The 20,736-nt window shown below is 34.0% G+C and overlaps 1 protein-coding gene across 1 annotated transcript in view; it reads right to left on the bottom strand.

Moving 5' to 3' along the window:
• Window positions 1-20,736, bottom strand: part of LOC113509144 (elongation of very long chain fatty acids protein 4-like) — a 31,999-nt gene that overhangs the window by 7,775 nt on the left and 3,488 nt on the right. Inside the window, exons 2-4 of the mRNA XM_026892447.3 lie at window positions 7,113-7,214; window positions 3,522-3,790; window positions 355-526 (exon numbers count right to left, since the gene is read on the bottom strand). Coding sequence (XP_026748248.1) covers window positions 355-526; window positions 3,522-3,790; window positions 7,113-7,194 — 523 coding nt within the window. The 5' untranslated portion in view covers window positions 7,195-7,214. The remainder of the gene's footprint in view (window positions 1-354; window positions 527-3,521; window positions 3,791-7,112; window positions 7,215-20,736) is intronic.

Here is a 20,736-nt window from a genome sequence, read left to right on the forward strand (position 1 = left end):
GGCATAGAATAAGTCACACCTTTCTTTCCCGTGGTTGTCGTAAAACACGACTAAAGGACGGCGAGTGATGGGCAGCAGCGCCTCTCTTAAAACATCTCTAAAGCCTGACTACGGTTGCAAATCTGGCTGCCAAACGCGGCAACTATTGGCAAAATCTCCCAAGAGGAAGGCTTATGTTCATCAGTGGACGGTTAAGAACTAATATGATGATGATGATGTAATTCGAATTCGAAATTGAAAATCATAAAATTTGAATTTTCAACATGGAGGTCGATATCTTCGGTTCTGGTAAATAGCATGTTCATAAAACGTTCATAGTTGAATTCTGAAATTTAATAATCATAGTTTACTTACTCGATCCACTCGGCACCCATTTGATCCCGATCCACCAGAAGGAGAACATGGTGGAGTGATGGTACACGTGTAGGAATGTTAGTTGTTCATCTTTTTTTCTCAGAATGAAGAAGAAAGTGTCACAGAATTCTAGCAGTTTGGAAAAATAGTACCACCAAACAGCGTCTGCTATCTGAAAAAAAAATATGAAATATATTTAATTTTTTTATGACAAATTTGAAATTTAAATTCTGATATAAGAATGATATCTAAATACCAGAAGGTTAAAGTACGAATTGGAAATGTTTCCATTAATATTGTGGCTAGAAGGTATAACTGAATCAGATATCTAAGCGAATTGTTCTATTGCTTTGTCTCCAATAATTATTGATTTATATTCAAAGCCTATTCAATTATGAAGACAGTTTTACGTACCTATCGACCGACTAATCGGCCGGTGATGTACAAAATAAATGTCTTTAACCTTATATACAAAAAATTGTGGTTATTTGATTTAGATGATTTTTTGATTAATTCCGATACCATTAGTAAGTGACCACCAATACTCGGAGATTTATCACCATCACTACTACCAAAAGTTCTAAAACTTTCTATATTAGTCATAAATCTCCGACTGTAAATTCATCCACGCACACTTTGAAATGAACGTTTAACATTAGGCTCCGAGCAGCGAATTAATAATTTAGCTCAAAATGCCTCGTTTAGAGATAAAACACGTTTCGCAAAATGTGTGTGGACGAAATGGTAATCAGAAACTGATAGCTAATAAAGAAGGTTGTCTTCTGGTAGTAATGATAGTGGTAGTCAATCTTCAAACATTGGCAGTCACACACATACTGATGGTAACGGAATTAAACAAAATATTTCTAATCAAATAATCGTTGATATCGACTTCCGCAAAATGATAGCTATTTTGGTAAAATTATAGCATCAAGTTTTTGAATATTTTATATATCAAGTTAATATTAATACTGCTTTAATATCGGCAGCTCACAAAACATATTTAAACAGTCATACATGTGATTTAAATTTCATTGATAAACGTTCTTGTAACATGAACTTTCTGTCTCTCGAAATTATAAAGCGGATGTAAAGTTGATATCTTAATAGGGGCATTAATTTTAAGCAAACTCTAACTTAACAACATGGAGACGAAACAATCATTTTCTACACAATGTAACACTTCGTCAAACTTTGACAGAATTTGGAAATTTATAAATAACCTTTTAACAACTGCAGGAAAAGATCACGTTTCTTTAACTTTTCCAAATATGAGTATAAAAGTATATTGTTTTTCATCTTTGAAAAAAGGACTCGTAACTTCGTCAGTTGTCAAATTGATTTGGGAAATTATTTTCTTTTTTATTTGAAAGTATATACTTTCAGAGTGGTCTCATAGAAATTTTATCGAAATCAATTTATTTTGATTTAAAAATCGAAGTCAATTTTTAAATCAAAATAATTGAGTTGGCCCCGAATAAACTTGTTTTATTTTTTTGTGGAACACAGTCTTATTTTATTTGAACAGTTTACTTTATATATATATATAGTAAATATATTTATACATAGTAAATCGGAACTGATTCTTCATAGAAATTTACTGGTCGACTTTTTTGTGAAATTAGGAGAAATTTATTAAGTTATATAAAAAACAATGTAATAATTATCAATCATCAATTAAGTGATGAATACACAGATAAACATCATCAATCAAGACAGTCGCCAGATAAATAGGCTTACCAATAAATGGACTATATAACTAATGAAATAATGTACTAAATCTTTCAAACAGACTGACTTTTTAACTAAGTGACATTTGCATGTTATCAACAAATATATGTACATTTAGTATAAATAAAGTGTATTTCTTTATTTAGAAGCCTATATATCTTTCTATCATACCATTCTATCATATCATACCCAAGCAATTGACTTTTGTACAAAGTGTCCCACTTTGTACAAAAGTCAATTGCTTGGGTACCTCTGTCCCATTCGTGTTTCTACCGTGAAGCAGTTGTGTTTGCATGGCTGTGTTTCGGTTTCAATGGTAGGATATGGCAGTGAATTTACAGGGTACAGAGGAATAACACCTGAGTCCTCAGGAATGGCAACGCATGGGGGTATCATGGGCGAAACAGTATACTCTGTTATGTCCATGGTACTGCTCATGTCTATAGGCGACGGTTACCACTTTCCATCAGGTGGGTCGTCAGCTTGTTTGCCATTCTAAGTTGTATAAAAAAAAAAAAAAAGATGATGACGATAATGTTTCTTTGAACTTAGGTTTGTCGTTTTAATTTTATATATTTTTGTTGAACTCAATTGGCTTAATTGTTACTTTTTAATATACAATGAGAAAATGAGATACAATATACAGAAAATGGTACACTTTGATGAAAATCTTTATTTTAAAGGTTTATATTGAATTATTATTAATAAATGTTAATTAGATTAAACGACTTTAATTAAAACGTAGTTATTTCAATATCCATTGTTAAAATTATTTATTATTTGAGTCCTTTGTTTTATTAATTGATAAATAATAGAACTTTATTTTGGAAGGAAAGTTGTAATAAATATCTTTAGCTATACATTTCATTATAGTTATGGCTTTACTTATTTTTTTTTTTTTTTATTAAATTACTGGACCGATTTTGTTTAATTTTCTATGGGAATAATCTGAAACTATATACTTTTTGATAAAAAAAAAAACATCTAAATCGGTTTATACATGTTAGAATTATGAGTTACAAATGATTAAGTGATTCAGTTCAAAATATCGACTACTTTAAATGTGATATCCCTATATACGGGTATGTTATTGGGCGCATATGTCTCAGAGCCGTTTCCTACAAATGGGAAACCTATGTTTTTTTATGGATGATAATGAAATGGTTACCCCGTCTGTGCTATCGGTATACGCAAGCGGGACACCACTGATAGATGACAGGTGAGGATAAAAGCAGGTTAGTTAGCCCATCGTGATGAATTTCACAAGAATTAACCACGATGGTTTCCAGGAAGAACCACGTGGAGATCGACCTGATAGGGTATATTGTTAGTAATGGGGCTGTTAGATCCCATTATTAACAATCCCTTCCCTCCGGGAAACTTATGTTTAGCAGTGGATAAATCAACAGTCCTGTAAAGAAAAAATCTATACTTACTTGTAATTCATCCGGATGATATCTTTGCCTGCAAGGCTCACAAATATAACTATATCTGAGTCTAAATGAAGCAGTCAGTAGTCTGATTGCTATATACGCATTTAGTAATGCCATGGCTAAATTGTATGGGACCAATAACCAGGTCAGTTTGAATGGTTGCCGGTTCCTCATTAACTTTGGTCCTATCCACACAATAAATAAATATGTTAATGTGTAGAACACTGTCGGTGCTGGTGAATCGACTAGCGGCCATCCTTTGGTTCTGCTATCTGAAACGAGAAAAAAAATTATTTAGGTAAAATTTTGACTTCTAGTTGGAATTCCAATAGGAGAAGATTCTCATTTATACTCGTATATGTATAGTTTATCTTGTAAGCATGTGTGTAAGCGCACGTGTGCGTGCGTGCGTGTGTGGCTGCGTGTGTGCGTGTGTGTGCGTGTGTGCGTGTGCGTGCATGTGTGCGTGTGTGTGTATATGTATGTCTAGCTGTAGATCGTCTACTTAACATTGGCATGCCCCTCCATAATTTACAAATGTGTGAATAAATATATTTACAAGATTTTGACCAAGAAATACAATACATAGATGTATGTATGTATGTCGTATGATGTATTCAGTAGTGGTCCTGCCAGAAATTACTGAAGACAATTACTCACAGACACAAACAGAGCACCGTGTCTGTAAATGGTCACACACATTGGAGTAAAATGTTCAAGGGGCGTGCCAAGTTATTGTAGACAATCTATAAGAAAGACTCCGGATTAGAAGATGCCGACTTTGAACATTGCCTCGTAATTTAATTTAATTTTTAGAAATTAAGCAATCCTTTAAATGTAAATGTGAATATATACTACATTTAAATGCGCCTTAAAATATCTAATAATATTATGGGAAACTGCCATAATATTATTAGATTTAGTATTTTGGTTCTGATCAAGAAACATCAAAAGGGACCTTTAAATGTTTATTAAATTACAAATCAAAACTGTAGAATGATTATTTAAAATTTACCATTTACACTAAATGTAAATAGCCTAAATTTGTAGTAATGTAATAAACTTAAAAGTAAGGTTATTTATTTATCACCTCTTGGGGATTTACGGCCTAATAAATCGTCATTTAGTTTGGTTCGGATGATCAAATAATTGTCTGGTAACATGAACAAAATCGTATACTATTTCATCCATGATATGCCATCCCCCCATGCGTTACCATTCCTGAGGACAGGTGTTATTCATCTGTACCCTGTAAATTCACTGACATATCCCACCCTTCAAACCAAAACACAGACATGCAAACACAACTGCTTCACGGTAGAAACGCGAATGGGGCAGAGGTGTCCAACCAAATGACTTTTGTACAAAGTCTTCCTCTGACAGGATTTTTTTTATATTCTATGAAGTCCGAGGAAAGTTACTACGAAGAGAAAAATTGGAAAAAATTCCTAGAAACACATAATATCCAATTTTTTCCATATACAAACTTTTCGTGGGCGGACTACCGTAGTTCATTGGCTTCTGTTTATCCGTTATATATCTATCATTAGCTTTTACCCCAGCTTCATCCATGGGACCGGGATATATTCATTGAATGGGATAAAAACTAGATCTATGCCCTTCCACGTCTCATATAGTACCTGTGTGTGTGCCTTTCATAGCGATTGGTTAAGCCTTTTTTATGGATGAAAATGTTTTTTTTTTTTCAATTTTGCGGCTCACTTTTGGCCACAGCAGAATATCAGTGTTTTGCTCTTTTTAGGGCAAAGCAATCAGCTGAGTTGTGACCATTTTGTGTTACTGTGGCACACGCATGATATGATAAAAAAAATAACTTATTTTATGCATTTTGTTTTTATTTTATTTTTTATTTTTTGTACATGTATCTTTTTTATCTTTTTTCACTGTGCATTTATGTATGTATATTGTTGTTTGTGTGCTGTAAGTAATGCAAATAAATTATTTGTTTATCTATCTAATACCCCGCCTGCGTTGTCGGTACGCTGATGGAGCACCAGTAAGCAATGACAGATGAGGATGAAAGCAGGTCAGTTGGGCTCATCGTGACAAATTCATGAAAAAATATTTACAATGGTTTCCAGGGGAACTGCGTTAAAATCGAACTAATAGGGCACATTGCTAGCAATGGTTCTAGATTTAGTTAGTAGAATTGCTAGAAATAGTTAGACTGTATAATAACAATATTTTTCCCTTTGAGTAAGCCGTTGAAACGTTGAGAGGTAACAAACAAACAAACTCTTCCGTTTTATTATATTAATACAGATTTCACGTTAATTTGCTGACACCATTAACGCACTAACAAAACAACAAATTCACTTTCACATTTATAATATTAGTAATTATTACAATAAACATTATATCTCTTTTATGGGGAAGGTCTACGTCCAGCAGTGAACAGTTAACGGTTGATATAGTCATAGTTAATTTCAAACTTTCGCGTTGTTTACACATATTTTAAATACACAATCGGGACTTAACATGATATAAAAGTTTTATTGGACACGATAGAATTGACAGCCCTGACTCTGGACAAATGGCAAACGAATCCGACGATAGAATTGACATCACTAGCGAGTCCGTAAGTTGGAATGAGTCACCCGACATTGCTATCTCATTATATTTGATGAATTCGCTAGCGATGTAGATTCCATCGACGAATTCGTTTGTCGTTTGTCTAAGGGCCCTGGACCTCTAGACAAGAGACAAGCGAATTCGTCGATGTAATTCGACATTGCTAGCAAGTGAGATAGAATGAGATAGCAACGTCGAATGTCTCATTCCAACTCACGGACTCGCTAGCGATGTTGATTCCGTTGTCGTGGTGCAATTCACTTCGAAACGTCAGCAATAAAGAAACAGGTATATAGGTACTATTAACCTGTAAGCTTTTAAATCGCGTTAAGTAATAATAATAATAATTAAATTTATTGCCATTCTTCACAGAAATTATAATGTACATAAATGAATTAATCAATATATTGTGCAGTATTCGTATGCGCCTGGCAATAGGTACAAACTCAGCTTTTGCTGGACTGATGTTCGTTCAGCGCTGATTTTCAGTTTGCACCTACACGGGGCACCGTTTCATTATCAAACATTTATATTCTTATATATATATATATATATATATATATATATATATATATATATATATATATATATATATATATATATATATATATATATATTTATAGTAAGTCTCGATTGTGTATTTAAAATATGATATTTTTTTTTTATACGACTCGACTTTGAATGGCAAACAAGCTGACGGTCCACCTGATGGAAAGTGGTAACCGTAGCCTATAGACATGAGCAGTATCATGGATATAACAGAGTATACTGTTTCGCCCATGATACCCCCCATGCGTTGCCATTCCTGAGGACTCAGGTGTTATTATTCCTCTGTACCCTGTAAATTCACGCCATATCCCACCCTTCAAACCGAAACACAGCCATGCAAACATAACTGCTTCACGGTTGAAACGCGAATGGGACAGAGGTGCCCAAGCAATCGACTTTTGTACAAAGTCTCCCTCTGGTGAATATGTTGATGAGGATAATAATAAACATTACCTGACAATGATAACGTCCATAAGTAATAGTCATATGTGTCCTTTAAAACGCTCTGCGTCGAATTTACTATTAAATTCGCCATCTTGTCTTTTTCTAATTAATCTGAAACAAAAAAAGAGATATTAATTTATTTATATGCTTTTGTACATTCACTTCATCATTTCAGACATTATCCGTCCAATGCTGGACATAAACCTATCCCATAGACTGCCATAAGGAACGGTCCTGAGCCGTCTGCAGCCACTGACTCTCTGCAATGCATTTCAGGTCGTCATTCCATCTAGGGGGGGGGGGGTCGTCGTACACTGCTTTTACCCATACGCGGTCGCCACTCAAGAACCTTTCTTCCCAATCATATTCATTCACACACTATGGTTGTACATAATAGCATAGATATTAGGCTTAAATTATACAGAGAGATTGTCTTAATACAAATGCTTTGAGGAAAGCTTTTTCATACAATTTTACGTGATAAATAGTTATGAATGGTTCTTAATAACTTCTATATTTATTTTTTCTTATAATTTCTGAATCGTTTTAATGCGATGAATGGATGGACGATGATCAGATCGACCTCCTCGCGGTTCCCCATGGAAACTATCGTATTCTCTTCCAAGTGAATTCATAACGATAGGCTAACTGACCTGCCTTTTCATTGTCACCAATCATCCCTCACTGGTATAGCCCCATATACCGTTAGCGTAGGCAGGGTTACCATACAATTATCATCCATTAATTTTTTTTTTAAAACATCAAAAGTTATTTTTTTTTGTATTATACCATGTTCCACTGACCCCATATCTTTGTACAGCATTTAAAATTTAACTGGCAATAAATATATATTATTATTGTTATTTTATATTTATGGGAATATTATAAATTTATTAAAACAATTGAAAGGCGCATTTTTTATTTAGTCGATGTTTGATTTGATGTGTATTCACATGCCGAATCGAAACAACAATAATACATTTATAAATAATTCAGATAAATGTAGGTTGTATGGTGTTTATATTCTATAAAATTAATGCGTCACAACGCGCGTACAATATTCGCTTAATAGAATTCCCTTGTATGTATTGTGAATTGTTCGAGAAATCCTTACGAATATTATAAATGTGAAAGTGAGTTTGTTTGTTACATTATACCGTTTTAATAGGTTAACCAATTACTAATATTATTTTTTTATGGGTGAAAATGGAACGGTAACCCCGACTGCGCTAACGGGATACGCTGCCGGAGCAACAGTGAAGGGTGATAGATGAGAATGAAAACAGGCTAGTTAGCCCATCATGATGAATTCATCAGGAATTAACCATGACAGTTTCCAGGGAGCGCGAGGAGGTCGACCTGGTTGAGTTTATTGCTAGCAATGGGAATCTCAGTGTCCGTTACTAACAATCCCTTTCCCCCCAAATCACTATGAAATTGGGTTACACGCACTATATAGGATGGAGAAGGATATGTTACTTTTTATCCCGGTCAATCAACATATCCCTTCCCATTCTTGTTAGCTATGGAGTTTTACAGCCCCATTGCTAGCAATATGCCTTATATATATAGAGACTACGACCTCCACGTGGTTTCCCCTGGAAACAATCGTGAACAATTCTTGTTGAATTCCTCACGATGGGCTAACTGGCCTGCTTCATCCTTACCTATCATCCTTCACTAGCGCCCCGCCGGTGTATACCAATAGCGAAGGTGGGGTTACCATTCCATTGTCACCCATTACAAAAAACATATCCCGATCACAAGGACGAAGTCGCGAGTCAGTCAGATTTATATTCGTTATAATAAAATATTAAACGTTGGAATTATCGTCATCATATCAGCCCTTAGGCCTCCTCTATAGACTGCCATAAAGAACGAGATCATTCCTTAAACCAATTCGGGCAATTTTGCCAGTAGTCCTCCCACGAACACTCAGGTTATGAAATGAGCTCCCTGCCGAGGTTTTTCCAAGACATGGGATTCTTCAGGGTCGGCAACGCACGCGTAATTCCTCTGGTATTGCATGTGTTCATAAGCTACGGTAACCACTTATCATTAGATGGGCCGTATGCTTGTTTGCCACTTCAGTGGTATAAAAAAAAAACGCTTTGCAGGCGAATTAACAACCGCAGTTTGTCTTATGATATTTTAAAAGAGACGCTGCTGCCCATCCTTCGTCCATTAATTTAATGGTCAGTTTTACTAAATATAGATTGTTCCAACGTTTAAATTTAACATTAGAATAATCAGTAAAAAAACGCCGACTCAGCTAAGCGTTTTAAAACGTTTATTAGCACTCCATACTCCATCTGGATGTAATTTAAAAACACATATGACTATATGCTACATTAATACCTCTATCTCGTCCAATGATATTGCTACCGAGTAGTTTGCTTACTCGTTGCATTCTAGTTACAAGGATGATATATGGCAATGAAATGATTGGATACTATGATTTTAGGTCACAGAAATTCAGAGGCCGATCTATATATTTTACGACTTCAGTCGAAGATAATATATGCCGCCTGTAATACACTAAAAAAGGGATACTTAGAAAAGTTTCTTCTTAGTTAAATGAATCAAATAAGATAATTTCTATGTATATAATTGTTTGTACTATTATAATGTTACTCTATGTATAATTTAGTTGATTGTAAGTATCAGCGATGTCATGTGTATTACTTAAATCTTGTTTTTATTTGTGAAACCCTGTAATTGGTTTTTTTATCTTTACCTATTGTGTTTTTTTTATACAACTTAGAATGGCAAACAAGCTGACGGCTCATCTGATGGAAAGTGGTAACCGTCACCTATAGACATAAGCAGTACCATGGACATAACAGAGTACACTGTTTCGCCCATGATACCCCCATGCGTTCCCATTCCTGAGGACTCAGGAATTGTAATATTGTAATATTCCTCTGTACCCTGTAAATTCACGCCATATCTCACCCTTCGAATCGAAATACAGCCATACAGCCAAACACAACTGCTTTAGGATTGAAACACGAATTGCACAGAGGTACCCAAGCAAACGACTTTTGTACAAAGTCTCCCTCTGGTGTGTTTTTATTACAATTATTTCTAGTTCTTTTCTTAAATAAAGAAATAATATATTTCAACCAAAGCTGATTAGCTATAATTTAGATTGTATTCCACGAAAAGAACCGACTTCAATTGTGGCGAATCCAGAAGAAGAAGAATATTCCAGTTCGGCTTGCAACTGACCGAGATATTAGGTATCAAACATAAGAAAAAAACAATCGAATTAAGAATCTTCTTCTAAAATAGATTTTTTCTTAGTTGACGTTTTATCGTTTTTACTTTAGTAAATAAATCAAACAAGATATTTTATATGTATACCAAAGCTAATTAGAATAGCAACTCTCTCAAGCTCTTATTTTCGATATTATATATTCGATGACCGATAGTTATTATATTTGTTACTGAGCCAATATATGTATAGATATTATAGCTACAATATATACATAGATATTGGTAAATATTACGCGTTCTTAGTATCTAACGTCTCGAAAGGGTCATATAGAGTTAAGATGCTTATTCTCTAATAGGGTTTAAATCTAAATCTTATTAGAAGTTACCAAGTTTTTTTTTTAATATTTAATACTATCTTCTAATATATAAAATTCTCGTGTCGCAGTGTTTGTTACCAAACTCTTTCGAAACGGCTTTACCGATTGTTATGAAATTTTGTGTGCATATTGAGTAGGTCTGAGAATCGGCCAACATCTATTTTTCATACCCCGAAATGATAAGGATGACCTATACCTAATTTATGATTTAGCATTGAAAAATACATACAAATTTAAATTTTCACGCTTTTACGATCAACCCCTGTTTTTTAACTGCGATTTTTATATGCCGCAATATGCTTGCAAGATGGCAATCGAATATAATAATTGTAGTACAAAAAATGTTCATGTATAATTCTCGAAATAATGTATATGGTAAAATAACGTTTGCCGAGTCAGCTAGTAAATATATAATTCTTCATAGATCATAATAATTTGATGCCATATTAAAATCATATATTTAACGACAATGGTCGAATCAATAATTTTTTTAGCGTCAGCCATTCAGCCATTTCAGGCGTCGCAATTATGCTGCCATTAATTTTAATGTTCCATGCAATTGCCATTTCGCCCCTGCCCATAGATTGGGCGCTACAGAGTTTGGCATCACTCGATTTATAACATAAGAATGAAATATTTATCCTTATGGTTTTACCCTTGATAAAGCAAGCATCCGTAGATTGCGACGGTATGCTCTCACGGGATCAATCGAATGAAAACGACTTCAATGAGGGTTTAGCCTTTTTCTATTGTAAAAGGGAATTCGGTGAAGCAAGTTTTGAGACATGATTGTCTTTATTGCGAACTCATTTTTAATAACATTTGATAGTTCTATAATTTGTATTAGATAAGTATCATTTATTGGATAGTCTTGTATCGACTTATTAAAATTTGTATTTTTTTTATAATTGTGGTTAAAAAAATTTTTCACGAAATTTTGTAAAGAATTAAGTTTAATGACTTTTTAAGGATTTCAAAAATTTTAATTTGGATGTATCTCGCGTCACTTGAATTTTATAATATAGAACTACAAAATGTCAATCGCGTAGAGTTGCATTGCTAGCTATATATGTATATATATATACATATAGACGTTATATTTATTTTCTGTTTTTACGTAATGGATAGTTGGTAGAGAATGCTATATAGTATTAATCTTGACACTTGTACAATTTTTTATTGTGCAATATAGAATAAATACAATAAACAAATAAATATACTCTATCAGGTAGATCTACACGCGTTTTTTTTTTTTGGAATCCGTCGTGGTTAAATTCTTGTGAATTTGCCAACTAACTGACTTGACACTAGCTCATCTCTTACTTCTTTCTCATCATTTAATTTATATCCATTAAAAAACATTACGAAAGATTGAATAGATTATATAGGAATTGTAAATATATATTTAAAATTTAATTAAATGAAACATTTAAATCTAGTTTTAGTTCTGAATTAATATCCGGCTTTTAAAAGCGTAATATTATACCAGGGAAAAGAGCTGGGGTTTTAAGTTAAATGCTTAAATGTTGGTTGTGGAAAATTTCATAACTTGATATTAAAAACGTTTTCGACTTAATTACATTAACGTACTTAACCTAGAGTGTTGGATGCAAATGATGTGACTAAACCAGACCGTCACTGAAGAGATAAGTTTAAATATATAATTTATTTTTGAACCGATTTCAAAAATAAAGGGATTCTCAATTCAATTGTAGTTTTTTTTTTATGATTGTTATATCATAACTGTGTCAGTTGTAAACCAATTTGGACAAATATTTTTTCTGTCTGAAAGAATATACTTATAGATTGGTCCCATAGAAGGTTTTTTTCAATATTAATTCAGTAATTTTATTTTTTCAATCAAAATAACTTCTGTCTATCCTATTTAAGAGCTGCGCTCTTGCCAGTGCAGCTTTTTTTATACAACTTAGAATGGCAAACAAGCTGACGGCCCACCTGATGGAAAGTGGTAACCGTCGCCTAGAGACATGAGCAGTACCATAACAGAGTATACAGTTTCGCCCATGATACCCCCATGTGTTGCCATTCCTGAGGACTCAGGTGTTACTCCTCTGTACCCAGTGAATTCACGCCATATCTCACCCTTCAAACCGAAATACAGCCATGCAAACACAACTGCTTCACGGTTGAAACACGAATGGGACAGAGGTACCCGAGCAATCGACTTTTGTACAAAGTCTCTCTCTGGTATTATTATTTGAACAGTCGACATATGCTTTTTTTCCTTTTTTTTGCCTAATTTTATGTCCATTTATTTGTTTTTTCCCGTGTGGTCCTGGCATAGAATAGGCTATCTCTTCCTCACCTGTGAATGACGTAAGATACGACTAAGGGAGGGCTAGGGATGGGCCGCAGTATCCCTCTTAAAACATATTTAAAGCCTAACTGCGATTACCAATACTCCTGCCAAGTGTGGCAACTACTGGCAAAACCCCCCAAAGGGGAAGTCTTATGTTCAGGAGTGGACAGTTAAAGGCCGATGATGATGATATTTGTGTTTGTGATAAAGGGGATATAAATGCAAATTACATGAATATATGGAAAATATTCATTGCAATATATTAGGCTTAATTACAAAGCTTTCTTTTAGTACAAAAGGTGCTATAAATATTTTAAACTGAGTAATTCCAGTAATTTGTGAGCACTAAATTATGTCTCGAGGAATTTTTTCAGTCTACTGTAAGATAGTTTAAAAGGAACTTCTAGAAAATTTTCCTTAAATATTTAATTTTAGTTTAAATACTAAAAATCTTATCATTAGAATCATCTAAGTTAATCGTTTGTTGAGAACAGGAAAAAACTGTTTATTTTGAGAATAAAAGTGATAGGAAATTAATATAGTGTAAGGCTAAGTCTGAACGTATATAGAATATTACGTACGTGTCCGGTCATCATCAGTCACATTCTTTCCGGATAGGAGGTCAGAGTAATAATTTTTTTTCAATGTTGGCAATAAAAATCAGATATGTAGGTACATTTGTCCGTAATCTTGTAAGAGGAAAACTTTGTACAAAAGTCAATTGCTAAGGTACCTCTGTCCCGTTCGTGTTTCTACCGTGAAGCAGTTGTATTTGCATGGCTGTGTTTCGGTTTGAAGGGTGGAATATGGCGTGAATTTACAGGGTACAGAGGAATAACACCTGAGTCCTCAGGAATGGCAACGCGTGGGGGGTATCATGGGCGAAACAGTATACTCTGTTATGTCCATGGTACTGCTCATGTCTATAGGCGACGGTTACCACTTTCCATCAGGTGAACCGTCGGCTTGTTTGCCATTTTAAGTTGTATAAAAAATTTTTGTTAAAATAGGTTTATATTTAGTTTTCATTATTAAGATAGTATTTCTATAAGGTTAGTATCTAAAATATTTAGTGAAAGTGGTTTTAGAATCACTTCAATATCACCTCCTACATAACAATAAATTAAAACTTTTTCTAAACTAATATTATAAAAAATATCAGATTTTTTGTTTGTAATAGATAATCTCAAAAAATACTCGCCACATTTTAAAAATTGTTTCATCGATAGAAAGCTACATTTTTTTAATGGATGAGAATGGAATAGTAATCCTTCTTGTGCTAGTGGTATATGCGGGCAACAGTGAGGGATGTTAGGTAAGAATGAAAAGGCTGCCCAGTTAGCCTATCGTGATGAACACACCTGGAATTCAACTTGATTATTTCCAAAACCACGTGGAGGTCAAACTAGCAAGGTATATTGTTAACAATGGGACTGGTAGTGCCGCCCCCCGAAGGCTTTTATTTCGTGTTTTAATCCTTTTATACTAACACACTTCATCTTTTTTTATTACACGCAGATCAAAACAAGGATGCAGCTCACCTAACGGTAAGTAACAACCGCCGCCTATGAGCAAAGAAATGCAAGTACGCTGCTAAACTTTTAAAAAGTAAATGCACTTTTCTAGAATGTTACGGTGTCGTATCGGTTCGGAAATACTGCTGCTGAAAAAGTGCCCCAAAAAACACACTTGTTGTGTTAGAATTTTAGTTTTATTACAAATATTCATCTTTTATTTTGGAAATGAAAATAACGTGTTTTTCTCTATAGCAACAGATCGGAAGCCGCACAGATAAAAAGAGTCAAACAACGACATATTTAGTTGACAATAACTAGTGGTCATACAGTCGATAAATAAACAAAGACCGACTACATATGAATATAGTGTCCGTAGAATAGAAAGCGTTTGTATTTGTTTAGATAAAGCCAAGTAAAGGTCACTCGACAATGAAACTTGCTACATCACCGGAGAAAACGGTCGTTAGCGTGAGTCTTCGAGCCCGACCTCTTTGCGATTCTACATTGGTGAGACTTATCTATAAACATATATAAAGATGATGTTGGATGACTTACCGACCCATATTAAAACGCACAGCTCAAACCGCTGAATCTGGAATCTTGAAATTTTGCAAACAAAAAAACAACAATTTCTTTTTATAGTGTAAGGGAACAATAAGAAAGGAGTTTAGTAAATTTAACCCCTAAAGGACTGAAACAAGGGTCGAAAATTTGTATGGAATTATATTAGTTTCGTAGTTAGTAAGCTCTTCCTTCAACACCAAAATTGATATATCTATTGGCTTTTAAAGAATTCACCTTTAAAGGTGTTAAATAGGGGATTATGTTTATGTTTTCATAATTGTATTATGTACCGAATGTAAAGTATCACACACAAGCCCAAGAGGTTTAAGTGGTACTAAAAATCAAATTTTTTTAATGTATTTATGTATGATAATTAAATTTAAAAAAAAAATTGTAAAGTACTAAAATATGTATACTTCTAAGTTTAAGTTAAATGCCTACTTAAAACAGTTTATAATAACTAAAAAGAGATAAATCAACTGACACATTAGACACAATTCTAAAAAAAAAAAATTACGTCTCTATTTGTAAATGCACTATAATCTTTCTAAATCTATGAAGTAATCTAATTAAAAACTCTATTATAAAGCTATTATAGCTTAAAAAAAGAGTTTCAATTCACCTGAATCTTATTTGTGCATGTACATAATTCGCAATATCAAAGTCCAAAATATAATTAGAATTACCAAGTTTCAATTTAATCAATTTATTTAGAAAATAAGACCTTATCTGTTTCACGTTTCATGTAGACCATATTTGATTATCTTTTGCTGTTCGTTGCTTTAGATTAAGCTTTAATTAAAGTATACGATACAAGGAGAAAATTAAAATTTATATCTTTACCATGAAAATGCAAATAATTATAAGACCAACAATTTGTAAATAAATAGCTAAAGATTAAACAATATTATGTTAAAATAGAAAGTAAAAATTGTTGATAGTATTTTGAAAAAAATATATTGTCAAAAAAGAAACATGGAACCACGAAATGTGGGGGCCGGAGGTCAGAAATTGTTATGTAAATTTTCTATTTTAGAAAGTCGTAGACAAAGCTCTCATGTCCGAATATTATTTGAAAGTGATAAGTTAGCAATACCTTATCCGTTTACTAACATACTCATGTGAAATGCATTATTAACAATTTAATATGCAAATTAAATGTGTTAAGTTTTTATTTTATTTTTATATGTTTTGTTCAGTTAGTCATCGCCTAAACAAGGACATTCTAAATTTGTCTCTGTTTCTATGATCCCAGTGTAGATGTGGGCTTGATGATATTCATATATGAATTTACTGGGTACAGAGGAATAACACCTGAGTCCTCAGGAATGGCAACGCAAGGGCGGTATCATGGGCGAAACAGTATACTCGGTAATGTCCATGGCACTGCTCATGTCTATAGGCGACGGTTACCACTTTCCATCAGGTGGGCCGTCAGCTTGTTTGCCATTCTAAGTTGTATAAAAAAAAAGGCCACCGCAACCGCAGTTAGGTTTTTATGATGTTTTAGAGGGACGCTGCTGCCCATCTATCGACCGTTGAGTTCCCTTATTCGCCTCTTACGTCACTCAAGGAAAGAAACGCTTGGCCTATTCTATACCGGAACCATATGACAGTAATCAATATATTACTAACTACTATTACTAATGGGATGGAGAAAGACATAATACATATAATAAATGCAAAAAAGTATGATGATGTATGAATATTTGTTATTCTTTCAAGCAAAAACTACTAAACTGATTTAAATGAAATTTTCTACACGGATAGATTATATCCTAACTTAGAACATAGGATACTTTATATATCTATTGATTTGTAATAAATTTTAATGGTGCTAATACCTAAAAAGAGGAAGTGGAAGACCGAGGAATAACTCCATGGGACAGATAAAAGAAACAATAGGTGTGGGATAGAACTGGCTAGAAGAAGATGCATGAATTAGTTGCATCGACAAGAAGAAACTCTTAAATGAAAAGAGAGAGATGATACCTAAGTATTTTAATGTATCATTCGTCATTGTAAGAAGATTCCTTCATTCATTAATTTTATAAACTTGTAGCTGCTTAAGCAACGTTTTTTTATATTAAATTACGCAACAAACGTACTGACATACATACGAGTATAATACAATAGAACATATTCATTTTAAGCTCACTTAAGAGAATATTTCACCATCAAACATATGGGATTACGTGACCCACTACATGACCTATTTACTACTACAATGTGTTATTGTAAAGTGCCAGATTTTTACGACATGACATATGACTACGCTATCTTGAGGGAATAAAGGGACAATATGGTACATGAGTGTGATCAATTGAAAAGAGAACGTGACAAAAAAATATAAAATATGTGATCAAATATTGTTGTAAATATGTATGTAAGTTTTAAATTCTGATAAGTTAATCATTTTTATTTTCCTCTCTTGTGTTTTAAAATTTTGCTCATTTACATGATAGCATAAATGGCATAGGGTCGTAGACCATAGACTAGGCCACCCCTTCCTTTTCCGTGTAGGTCGTAAGAAGCGACTAAGAGAACTTAAGGTCGAGGGATGGACAGCAGAGCCTCTCTTAAAATATCACCAAAGACTAACTGCAGTTGCCACCCCGCCTATCAAGTCCGCCTGTACATACATATTTTTATGTGTCCTGGAGAAATAAGGCTTGTCATTTATTATTATTTTTTGCAAATACATACGTGACTACTGCTGGACTATGAGGCGACTAAGGGAACTTAAGGTCGAGGGATGGGCAACAGTGTCCCTCTTAAAACATCACCAAAGCCTAATTGCGATTACCAACCCGCTTGTTAAGCGTGGCAACTAATGAGAAAACTCCCTTTATGGGGAAAGTTTATGTCCAGCAATGAACAATTAACGGCTGAAATAACGATGAATGACATATACACATGTAATGAAAATAACTTGTTCACCTAATACACTAATACGTGCCTCCCACCAAATTGTTTATAATTACTCCTCTCCATCCAAAGGTTGCTTGGAAGAGATCGCTTTTAGCGATAAAATCGCTCATTGTTTTCTCATTGTGATTATTTCTTGTAATTGTTTATATTTATAATAAACTTATTATTGTAATCTTTTGGAGGAAACAATAAAGAGTATCACACAAATAATCACACTCATTATCTCAATCATACAAACAGTTATTCGGCAATCAAACCCGTACCACCTGTTTGGTGAGGCAGCATGTTAAACCTGCTACACCACGAAGGCCGTCGAAAGTAGTGCATACGTAATAACGATGAAGATCTCATCACAGATACCGTTGCACGACGTAATGTGTGGATATCCATAATGTTATGTAACATTGTACCGGTTCTTAATAAAAGTATCTCAATTAAAATTTGTTTACATCGTTTCGATTCTAAATACTAAGAGATTATGGAAAGATTTTGTTTAATTCACTTATATTTTTTACTGGCTTACACTTGTGACTTCCTTCACGTGATCGATATACGTTCACTGACCCGAAGATAAAGTAGGCTATATCCTTTTCCATCCCATATGGTACGTATACTAAATTTAATAGTAGATAGTAATTGGAGTCATTATAACGCTATAAGGTTATAAACAAACAAACAAACTTTCACGTATTTTATAATAAATTAAAATTATCTTTATTCAAATAAACTTGTTTATAAACAGTTTTAAATCGTCATTATTTTTTTTAAATCAACTGCAGAATTCGGAAAGTAGTTATCTGTTGAAAAGAGTTTACAAGAAACTCAACAGTTACTCTTTTATTTAGCATATTACTATACATAATACATTTATTATAATAGCATAATGTTTTTCAAGATTTATATATGCATGTATGTATTTTTTATTCCATCATAAATTCTAAATGCCAGAAGGGAGACTTTGTACAAAAGTCGATTGCTTGGATATCTCTGTCCCATTCGTGTTTCAATCGTGAAGCAGGTGTGTTTGCATGGCTGTGTTTCGGTTTGAAGGGTTGGATATGGCGTGAATTTACAGGGTACAAAGGAATAACACCCGAAGTCCTCAGGAATGGCAACGCATGGGAGGTATCATGGGCGAAACAGTATACTCTGTTATGTCCATGGTACTACTCATGTCTATAGGCGACGGTTACCACTTTCCATCAGGTGGGCCGTCAGCTTGTTTGCTATTCTAAGTAGTATAAAAAAACTGATATAATCGTATGGGGATATTTTTTTAATAGGTGAAAATGGAATAGTAACCCAGTAATGGTATACACCGACGGGTATCAGTGGAAGATGATAGGTAAGAATGCAGGTCAGTAGGCCCACCATGATGAATTCGACAAAAATTAACTATGGTTGTTTTCAGGGGTGAACCGCGTGGAGGTCGACCTGAGAGGGTATACTGCTAGCAATGGGGCTATTACTCTAGACCTCATTACTAATAATCCCTTTCCCCCCTGTAAGGGGATATTTTTACAGCCTTTATATTATAACGAGTTACACTGTACAGTGTATAGAAGAAATTCAGTTCATAGTATAGAATGGGCCACCCCTTCTTTCCTGTGGGTGTCGTAAGGAGTGACTAAGGGAATGTAAGGGTCTCATAAAACATCACCAAGGCCTAACCTTGTCAATCCACGATAATAACTACTGCAACAATCCCCCCCCCCCTCCCTCCAAGGGGAAACCTATGTACAGCGGTAGACAGTTAACGACGGTATCATCATAATCATCAAGTTATAAGTTAGAATATAATCTACACGTGTACCAGATTTCATTCAAATGTGTTTAATAGTTTTTGCATGAAACAGTAGCAAACTTCATCCATCCATTACAAACTTTCGCATTTATGTATTTCTTTTTTTATACAACTTAGAATGGCAAAAAAGCTGACGGCCCACCTGATGGAAAGTGGTAACCGTCGCCTATAGACATGAGCAGTACCATGGACATAACATACTGTTTCGCCCATGATATCCCCTATGCGTTGCCATTCCTGAGGACTCAGGTCTTATTCGTCTGTACCCTGTAAATTCACGCCATATCCCGCCCTTCAAACCGAAACACAGCCATACAAACACAACTGCTTCACAGTTGAAACACGAAGGACAGAGGTATCGACTAAGTATCGACCAAGCAATCGACTTTTGTACAAAGTCTCCCTCTGGTATAATATTAATAGGATGTTTTATATCATTTCTCAGGCAAACTATACCTGATAGTTTGCTCTGTGCGTAATAGTCAATAGAGAAAACTTCGTTAGTTATTAGTGGTTACTAAGATCTGTTTCAATGGAACTTAATAAAATAGTAAAACTAAGTTTGTTGAACCATAAAAACACTCTAAATTTAATTAGTATTAAGTCAATATATTGAAACAATTGATTGTTGTTTTGTACAACTATTGAATATCAACAGACTGTCTTGTGGAATCGACTATTTATTGAGTTAATTTTTTTTTATTTTTTTTTGACCAACAAACAAAAATGTTTGGTACTAAAGGCGGACTTGATGCTATATAGCATTATCTATCAGTCAACTATTGGGTTTTCTTTTAATGGATGATAATAAAATGGTAACTTTGCCTTCGCTATCGGTATACACTGGTAGGGCACCAGTGACATATGATAAATGAGCATGAAAGCAGCGAGTCTACCATGA

The sequence above is a fragment of the Galleria mellonella genome, unplaced genomic scaffold (genome assembly GCF_026898425.1).
Source record: "Galleria mellonella isolate WM207_F2 unplaced genomic scaffold, CSIRO_AGI_GalMel_v1 utg270, whole genome shotgun sequence".
Taxonomy (NCBI): Eukaryota; Metazoa; Arthropoda; class Insecta; order Lepidoptera; family Pyralidae; genus Galleria; species Galleria mellonella.